Source organism: Abramis brama, assembly GCF_963993115.1.
Source record: "Abramis brama genome assembly, chromosome: 10".
In the NCBI taxonomy this organism is placed as follows: domain Eukaryota; kingdom Metazoa; phylum Chordata; class Actinopteri; order Cypriniformes; family Leuciscidae; genus Abramis; species Abramis brama.
This window is the reverse complement of record NC_139972.1, coordinates 35,164,526-35,174,739: the sequence shown is the minus strand read 5'-3', so window position 1 is coordinate 35,174,739 and position 10,214 is coordinate 35,164,526. Positions and strand designations below refer to the sequence as shown.

The window sequence follows — 10,214 nt, the reverse complement described above, 5'->3', positions numbered from 1 at the left end:
CTCTGAGCCCCTCTATAGCAGACAGCAAGCTAAATCCATTTACCACTTATGCTAAGATTATATGGGCACACAAACTCGTGAAATTTATTTCTGGGTTAAAGTGACTCAAAATAATGGAGCATGTCATTATCCAAATTTTTTTATTTAACTGTTGTGTTTCACAGACAAGGCTTAATACCTATAACATAATGTGCAGTTATTACATTATGCTTTGTTATTACATTTTGAGTTGCTACAACATCTAAAAAATATATTCTTCCTTTAGGCTTTTTAGTGACACAATCTTACTGAAACTCACTCCGATATTCCCATTTGTTTCTTGAAAAACAGCCTCATAACTTGCTGGCGCACTATTGTCAGATTTAGTCCATAAATGAGAGGATTTAAAATAGGTGGTACAAGTAAGAATTCCAGGGCCATGAAATTACGCACACCTTGAGGCACATTCTTTGAGCCATAACGACTGTACAGCACATCAAACATAAACGCAGCTGTCACATTGATCAGTGAAAGCAGATGTGGCACACATGTTTGCATGAATTTGTGTCTGCCCTCAATTGACTTCCTGCACTTTCTAATCAAGTGAATGTATGAGCAAAATATCAATACTGCATGTCCAAAGAATGTAAGAATAACAATGTACCCAAACACATTATTTACTGTTGTAGAAAAACAAGAAAGTTTAGCAACTGCCCAAATCTCACAATATAACTTTTCAATAATAAAGCCACATAAGGTGAGTCTAGATAATAAAATAATTAGAACAGACATGGAAACAAATGGAGCCAGCCAGCAGTAAAGGATACATTTAAAAATTTTCTGATTTGTCATGTTTGAATGATACTCAAGTGGTCTACATATAGCTACATACCTGTCATATGCCATCACTGTTAATGTTGAAAAGTCACACAGAATAGATGAATAAATGACAAATATCTGAATCAGGCATCCAATATAAGAAATCACATGATCATGGGATAATAAATCATACAAGAATTTAGGGTAGAATCCAGAAGTGCCAAAAAGTCCATTTACACACAGATTACATATAAACACATACATCGGCTCATGAAGCTTCTTATGTAAGAGTATAGTAGTAATTATAGTTACATTACAAAAGACCATCAAGGGATAGTACAGTGCGGTAAGAGAAAACAAGACATATCTATTTTCCATTGTTTCTTTCAGACCAGAGAGTGTAAATACCAAGACACTAGACTCATTCTTTAATAGTGACTGCATCTTGAATGATATGTAATTATTTTGGAAAGCTATTTGAAAAATAATTAGTTGTATCAAGTTGAATTGTCACTGTCGATAGGAAGTCTGTAGATGAAAAACACCAACAAGCAAACATCAAATCCTGTAACAGTAGCATACATGTTTTTTTTTTTTGTTTATATATATTCGATTTTTTTTTTTTTTTTTTAGTTACAAAACAGAATCTTACCATGTTCTCTGTTAACATGCTTCCTGTAGTGTTTTGCAAAGGTTTGATTTGGATTGCTATATATGGACACTGGTCACATGATAATTGCCTTGGTAACAAACACTGAAAACAGTTCGAAAAAGCTCTCTGAAGACAACCTTCTTTTAAGTTTAAGTAACTGCCTCCATGCCCTTCCATGCCCAGTGCCCACAGATAAAATAGCATGTATTATCTCTTTATCATATTCATCGACATCATCCAAATACACGTTACAGCGTTCCACGTCTCTCAAGACTGACTGCATTAGGCACTGAAAGGTTGCAGGTGCAACATGTTGTGCATTGTGCAACCCGGAAGCTATCCGTGTATATTGGGCAAAATAATCTGGCGTAACAAAAGCACCAATGTCAGAAGCGTGTTGAGTCAACGGGACTTGCCAGTATCCTTTCAATAGGTCTTATTTTCTAATTTACTGTGCAGTTCCAATATTGTTAATACAATCTTCAAGAATGTCATACACCTAGGATGGCTTCAGGGTGAGTAAATGATGGGCTAATAAAAAATTTTTTGGGTGAACTATCCCTTTAACCCTTTACTTTCTAGATATATAAGGGAGCACCCTGAGTTCGTATTAATAACTTGTTGTTGATTAAGTGTGGTATTTATTTACTTATTTATTTACTATTACTTATTTTTTGTAACTGTGTTGGTTACTAATTTCCTTGGGTCCCGTAAACCTAAAATGTATTTAAATACGAAACAATAAAGTAGGATTTTTAGTAGAACCCGACCGATATGGATTTTTGGGGGGCGATGCTGATACTGATATGAGGGAGTAAAAAAAAGCCCGATATTGATATATCCACCGATATTATTTATGTGTATATTATAATACAGAAGCAATATTATTTATGTGTATATTATAGTACAGCACCAGTCAAAAGTTTGGACACACTTTCCTATTCGTTTGTATAAACTTTTGACTGGTACTGTATATAGAATACACAGTATACATAAACAGAATATATATATATATACTGTTGAACTATGTCTACACCGGACGCTCACGTCGCAACAGCTGTTTACCCTAGACGCGAAAAAGCGCCCGTTACAAAGCAGAACGAGGCATCAGTTTATTGTCAGAAATTTGTCGCTCGCGCCGCATCCAGTGTAGACCACATTAGGGCTGTAACAATTCCTCGATTAAAGTCGAGTACTCGATTTAAAAAAATCCTCGATTGCAATTTACCCGTGTTGAGTAACAGATTTTGAATGAACTCAGACTTGTCACGCACTCGGGTGAATTTGTGCTCGGACTTGACACCGACTCAAACATTTTAGAAAATTTGCTGAGTACAGTCGAGTCCGGGCACTGGAGGACACAATATTTTATTATTCAAAAACAAAACTAAACTACTTACATTGTGTTGTTTCAGCGTTGAGCATTGTAGCCAATCACAGACATGTATATTATGCGCATCAATCAGAGGTGATGTAAATAAGAGATTCACTGTGCAGTGCAGACAACTTCAGTTTATGACAAGAGTTTTAGTGAGAGTGCAGAATGTGGTAAGTAAGTGATGGCTTAAAGGGAGCGCTATTGACAATCTAAATAATAGTTTTGCTTTTGATGCTTCTAGAGGACCAGTGGTTACGTTCACACTGTAAAGTTTAACCCTCTGGGGCCTAAGGTGTTTTAGGGGTCCTTGAGATGTTCTGACATGCCCTTACATTTGTGCTTTTTTCAGTTGCTTATAAACATATTAATGGCAAAGGTATAATTACACTCTATTTATCACAAACAGGGCTACCATAATATGTGAGCAACATGTATGTACATGTTTGTATTTTTGAGAAAATAATGTTTATGTATGGTTATTGAAAAAACTTAAAATGAAAGTTTCTGAAATAAGGCCACAAAACACATACTAAATATGTGTCCACAAGACTTCTGAATAATGCATTTTGTCGCCTAGAGTTTTTTCTTCAAAATGATGTGAAAATCATCCTGCCTAATCATTCACATAAAACAATACATTGATTTAAATTTTGTAAGACACTTTTTGTTTGGAAAGGCAATATGTGTGTGGGCATGATTCACACCTGAGAAGACAACGACCCGCATAATGAGGCTGCATACATAATGAATCTTTCATTCAGGTGTGTGACTGAGCCACAAGAAAGAATGCAAGGACAATATATATATATATATATATATATATATATATATATATATATATATATATATAATTGGTTCACAGTTGTTGTTGTTTTTTCCACAAATTGTGCTTGCAAATTGTATAATATCCAAGGTAAACATTTCTAGTAATTGTGCAGTTAAACATCTGTAATGTGAAAAAAGCTTTTTCAGGGCAGTACAAAAAACAAAAACAAACAAAAAAAGTTTCTGTGATCCTTATTATTAAAAAATAAATAAAAATAACATTTTGGAGGTTCTGCAAGGTGTATGTAAACTTATGACTGTAACAAGTTAGCTCAAAGGGGAAATATTAATAATAACTCATAATTATCAGTTATGATTAATTATTAATATTTGGGTCAGTTAATTGGATTAACTTGAGGGTAGCTAAATTAATATTACAATCAATTAATCAGTTACAAAGAACACTTGATTATTCATTTATTCTAAGAATAGCGTATCTTTCATGGCCACCGAAAAATAATTATTTCTTAGCATGTACAGCACTTAGAGCATGTAACAAGATCAAGATTGTAAAATGGACTTTGTTGCAAGCAGAGAAACAGAACCAAATACATATTGTGCACAAGTTTTATTAACTAAATCACAAACATAACTAAACTAAACTAAACTAAACAAACATACATACATACATACATACATACATATATGCATAGGTGAAATGGTGAGTGATATGGAACCGGAAGCAGGAAATGGAACTATGGAAAAGATCTATTTAACTATGAAAAGAACCATCAGCTTATCATTTTGAAGAATCATTTTGAAGACCCCACAGTATCAACTTGAAGAAGCAGCAGTAGAGGCCAAAAGAAGAGAGAGAGGGGGTCACTGTGGATTTGTCTCTAATAAAGCCTGAGAAAGGCCCCACCTCTCCGGGTTTGCTTGACCAATGAGAAGGTGGAATTTCCAAGCGGGAAGATTCCTCTGTGGTTGATTTATGAATCTTTGTTCTAAACGTGGTCATTTGCAATGGCAGCTGGATTGGTTTCTGATGAAGAAACTAAGATTCTTGTATACTAATATGTTGCGCGGCTATCGGCATATCATGTACACAATAATTTCGATCTTCAAAGTATCAATTTATAGAGACCAAACATGGTATAGGTGAGGATACCTTGACCGTTGAATCTACAGGGTGGGCCATTTATATGGATACACCGTAATAACATGGGAATGGTTGGTGATATTAAAGTCCTGTTTGTGGCACATTAGTATATATTAGTACACACCACCCATCTTGAGGAGTTTGCCCCCTCACATATACTAATGTGCCACAAACAGGACTTTACAGGGCTACCATACTTTAATATCACAATAATGTTTATGCATGGTTATTGAAAAAAATAAAAAATAAAGTTTCTGAAATAAGGCCACAAAACACATACTAAATATGTGTCAATAAGACTTTTGACTAATGGACTAATGTCATTGCCTAGAGTTTTTTCTTCAAAATGATGTGAAAATCATCCTGCCTAATCATTCACATAACACAATACATTGATTTAAATCTTGTAAAACACTTTTTGTTTGGAAAGGCAATATGCGCAAAGGGCGTCAACCATTCAACACCATCATGCACCATCATTTAGTGGTTCACACCTGAGGAGACAATGGGGCCCACATACTTAATGAGTGTCTATGTTAATGAAGATTTTTCAGATCACATTAGGAAGAAGAGGGCCGAACTGTTTCCAGCTATGAAGGAGGCCAGAGAGAGGGGCAACTTTGCTGTTATTAGCTATGATTGGCTCATAGTTAAACCCTGTCAATAACATCAGATGGCAACTACCAGTGAAGTTCAAATAATTCCTCTCATTGTACATGCATGACGATTTATTTTGATCTAGTCCACATGCATGATGATTTCTCCTGATCCAGACCAAAACAATATTCTCCATCTACAACAGAATTATTTTGGCTCCTCTGAATACTATTGTGAAAGTACTTTTAAAACTTTGATAAATTCTCTTAGTACTGGAAATTATTTTTCTTTCCTTCATATTAATGTTCGTAGTTTGTCTAAAAACTTTGAGGGTTTATCCACTTGCCTTGAAAATCTAAATTATACCTTTAATGTGATAGGGCTTACTGAAACATGGCTGACAGACAACACAGCTGGGAATTTTCACTTAGAATATTACAAACATATTTTTAGATGTAGAGAGGGAAGGGTGGGTGGAGGGGTTTCTCTGTTTATTAATTCTAGTCTACATTATAAAGAAAGATGTGACTTTGAAAAGCTTTTTAATTCTTCTTTGGAAGTAGTAGCAGTAGAATCTAAATTAGCAATAATTTTATGTATCTATAGACCACCTAATTGTGACCTCTCTGCATTTATTAGAGACATCTCAAATGTACTGGATATCATTTCTAATGAAAGGAAAAACTGTTACATAATGGGTGACTTTAACATTAATATTGAAAATAGTCAGGGAAATATGTTAATCAAAGAATTTACAGATACTATGTATTCTTATAGCTTTAATCCTATGATTTCAGTCCCCACCAGAGTGACTAATACCTCAGCAACTCATATAGATAATATTTTTACTAATGTGTATAATAAGACTATGAAATCCGGTGTCCTGTGCATTGATGTGGCTGATCACTGTCCCATATTTTTGATCACTGTTAACGAGAGTGAAAATTGCCCCCCTTTACAAAACATTAAATATAGACGAATTTTTAGTGAAAGAAATTTGATAAATTTCAGACACGCTGTAAGGCAAATATCATGGAGTGAAATCTATCAAAAAGTAGATACTCAGAAAGGCCTTTTCATTGTTTATAAAAAATGTTACTCAGGTTTACAACTCATGTTTTCCTCTCTAATCAGTGCCTTTGAAACGCAAATTGTCCAAACCGTGGATAACTCCAGTTCCCTTTCGTAGTCACTCCGAGTTACGTCGGATGACGACGAATGGGGTTTCGCTTAGAAAGCCTATCATCTTCGAGTATATAAAACGAGCCAATGGCAATGAAATGCCATGGGTCTGCGGAATTTGCATAGCGTAACTCCGCCCTACCCTGGGGGTATATAAGGAAGTGCGCTAGCAACATGCAGATATGTTTTCGCTTCGGAGCCATGTTGATGTACTTCACTCCACAAGCCAATCCTGAGATTCATCTCTCTTCTCTTCGAACGAGCCTCTCTCCAAGTGTTGGTGTGACAGCGAGTTCCAGCGAGTGCACATTCCCTGCTTATCTGTGCAGTGATTTGCCAGTGTTTGTGTGTTCTCTCCCTGGTCGCTTCAGCATTTGCAGAGAAATCTCCTTTCTAAAAGAGCTTGCACGCGGCACGTCTTTTTAAAGATGCCTCGCCCGTGCACTTCTGGTTGCGGTCTACTCATTTCTGACTCTGATGGGCACAATCGCTGTCTTGTGTGTCTGGGTATTGAGCACGCTAAGGCAGCGTTTGTTGATGAGTCATGTTCCCATTGCGGGAACATGCCCATCGCACGGTTGCGGTCAAGACTCAATGACCTTCATGGTAGAGTCCCCTCATCCGCACCCCGATCTACGAGTTATGGTGTGGAACAAAGTGCCGACTATTCCACGCTCCACACCGTCCTCTAGCACCGTGCAACCCGTGAGTGTTTCGAATGAGCCCGCTGTACAGTCCTCTGACTTGCCGCGGGTCTCATTCGGCGCTCCAGAGGAAGATGTGATGTCGATCGCTGCATCACAAGGTGGGCAGGAGTCCTTGGGAAGTGAGGATTCGGCTGTGCTGCCACCTTCGGGTGTCCCAGCATTGCCCGAGTCTGACCCCGAGATGACGGCCATGCTTTCCCGGGCAGCCGCGGCCATCGGTCTTGATTGGTCCCCGCCACCTGGTCCGGTGCGCTCACGGCTGGACGATTGGTTTTTGGGTGCCGCCGCTGATCCTCGTCAGCGCGTGACCCCAATGCCTTTCTTCCCGGATGTGCATGAGGAGGTCACGAGGTCCTGGAAGGCACCCTTGTCTTCCCGTGATCGCTCGGCGACCTCCTCCGCCTTGCCTCCTCACGATCAGGCGGCCGCCAAAGGGTACACTGGGGTTCCCCGGGTTGAACGCTCTGTTGCGATGCAACTGTGTCCTCAGAGTGCTTCTTCTCGCAGTGACCCAAAGCACCCCTCCAAGGCCTGTAGGTTCTCCTCCACGCTTGTGGCGAAGGCCTATAGAGCTGCGGGGCTGGCGGCATCCTCACTGCATGCCATGGCAACACTCCAGGTCTACCAGGCCCAGATGTTGCGTGACATGCACGAGGGGAGGACTGACTCAGGGCTCTTTGATGAGCTGCGTGCCGCCACCGACCTTGCTCTCCGAGCGACGAAGGTGACCGCACGCTCCCTGGGTCAGGTGATGTCCACTTGCGTGGTCCAGGAGAGACATCTGTGGCTCAACCTGGCCGATATGCGTGAGGCCGAGCGAACCCGGTTCCTCGACACTCCCATATCCCAGGCTGGCCTCTTCGGCGGGGTGGTTGAAGACTTTGCCCAGAAGCAGACTGAGGCTCTCAAACACGTCCTGCCCCGACGGCCAGCTGCTGCCTCCACCCAGCCGTCGGCACAGGTGCCTCAGTCTGCTCGCCGCCGAGGGCGCCCTCCTACGGCTCCCGCCCCTCCCGCACGGCCCCAGCAGCAGCCTCCATCTGGGTCGCGTCGTGGAGGACGCCGCAGGAAGGCGCCACAGCCCTCTCCCGCCTCGTGCCCCGCTAAACGCCAGGCAAAGCGGCGCTCCTGAGACGGGCTGCTCAGAGATGGCACTGAGTTCTTTGCAGGAGATGGTAGCAGGGCCCAAGGTCCCACGACGGGCAGCACCCTAATGTGGTTAAAGAAAGAACTCACTTCCCCATCTCTGAGCACACAGAGTTCTCGGATGACAGTGCGCTCCGCTCTCGAGCCTCGCCACTCTCGTCCCCCTCTGTCGCCAGACCCCTGCCAGAGCACGCCCCCGTGGGACGCTGGTCCTCCCCTGGCCTCCTCTGGCAGGACGCGGCTAATGACCGTGCCCCCGCATCGGGCCGCTATGCCACCCATGCCTGGGCCGGTCATTCTGCCTCGCTGCACCACCGAGGGTACGTCTGTGGTCCGCATGACCCCGCTGGTACAGTTCCTGGAAGCCTGGTTAGAGCTTCCCAGGCTGTCCCGCTGGGTCGCGAGGACCATCAGGCTTGGCTACGCGATTCAGTTCGAGCAGTCTCCTCCCCGCTTCAGGGGAGTCCGCTTCACTATGGTCGGTGGCAATGCCCCTGTTATGAGAGCGGAGGTCGCTACCTTACTGGCGAAGGGTGCGATCGAGACTGTCCCTCCAGCCGAAATGAAGTCCGGCTTTTACAGCCCCTACTTCATTGTACCGAAGAAATCCGGTGGGTTACGACCAATCCTCGACTTGCGCGTCTTGAACCGCTCCCTTCACAGGATGCTGTTCAAGATGCTCACGGCCAAACGCATTTTCGAGTGCATACGGCCGCAGGATTGGTTTGCAGCGATCGACCTGAAGGACGCCTACTTTCATGTCTCCATTCTTCCTCGACACAGACCGTTTCTACGGTTTGCTTTCGAGGGGCAGGCATACCAGTACGCGGTTCTCCCTTTCGGGCTAGCCCTGTCTCCTCGCGTCTTCACGAAGGTCGTCGAGGCAGCCCTTGTTCCCCTTCGGGAACACGGGGTTCGCATCCTGAACTATCTCGATGACTGGCTGATCCTAGCTCACTCTCGAGACCAGGTTTGCGAACACAGGGACCTAGTGCTCCGGCACCTAGCTCGTCTGGGCCTTCGGGTCAACTGGGAGAAGAGCAAACTCTGCCCCGTGCAGAGGATCTCTTTTCTCGGTATGGAGATCGACTCGGTCGCCATGTGCGCGCAGCTTACGAGCGAGCGCGCGCAGTCACTGCTGACTTGCCTTCGTCAGTTCGAGGGCAAGAGTGTGATTCCACTGAAACTATTTCAGAGGCTCCTGGGGCATATGGCATCCGCAGCTGCAGTCACGCCACTCGGGTTGCTTCATATGAGACCACTTCAGCTTTGGCTTCGCGATCGAGTCCCGAGGTGGGCATGGCATCACGGCACGCTCCGAGTTCTAGTGACTCCGACCTGCCGTCAGACCTTCACCCCGTGGTCGAACCTCAGTTTTCTTCGGGCCGGAGTGCCCTTGGAACGAGTGTCCAGGCATGTTGTTGTGTCAACAGATGCCTCCACCACGGGCTGAGGCGCCATGTGCAATGGACATGCTGCCACGGGATCCTGGACAGGACCCCAGAGCCTTTGGCATGTCAATTGCCTCGAGTTGTTGGCTGTATGTCTTGCCCTGCACCGCTTCCGTGCGTTGCTCAGGGGTCAACACGTACTAGTCCGGTCAGACAATACCGCGACTGTAGCGTACATCAACCGTCAAGGTGGTCTGCGCTCCCGCCGTATGTCACAACTCGCCCGCCACCTCCTCATATGGAGTCAGAAGCATCTGAGGTCGCTTCGAGCCATTTATATCCCGGGAGACCTGAACCAGGCGGCCGACAAGCTGTCTCGGCTTCGGCCTCTCGCTGGAGAATGGAGACTCCATCCTCAAGACGGTTCAGCTGATTT

The 10,214-nt window shown here is 43.4% G+C and overlaps 1 protein-coding gene across 1 annotated transcript; it reads right to left on the bottom strand.

Moving 5' to 3' along the window:
- Positions 1 to 294: 294 nt before the first annotated feature.
- LOC311090409 (olfactory receptor 52L1-like) lies at positions 295 to 1,242 on the bottom strand (the record flags this gene model as incomplete). The annotated part of the gene is made up of 1 exon (XM_084125664.1): positions 295 to 1,242. One exon carries the CDS (start codon positions 1,240 to 1,242, stop codon positions 295 to 297), a length of 948 nt encoding a protein of 315 aa, XP_083981790.1.
- Positions 1,243 to 10,214: the final 8,972 nt, after the last annotated feature.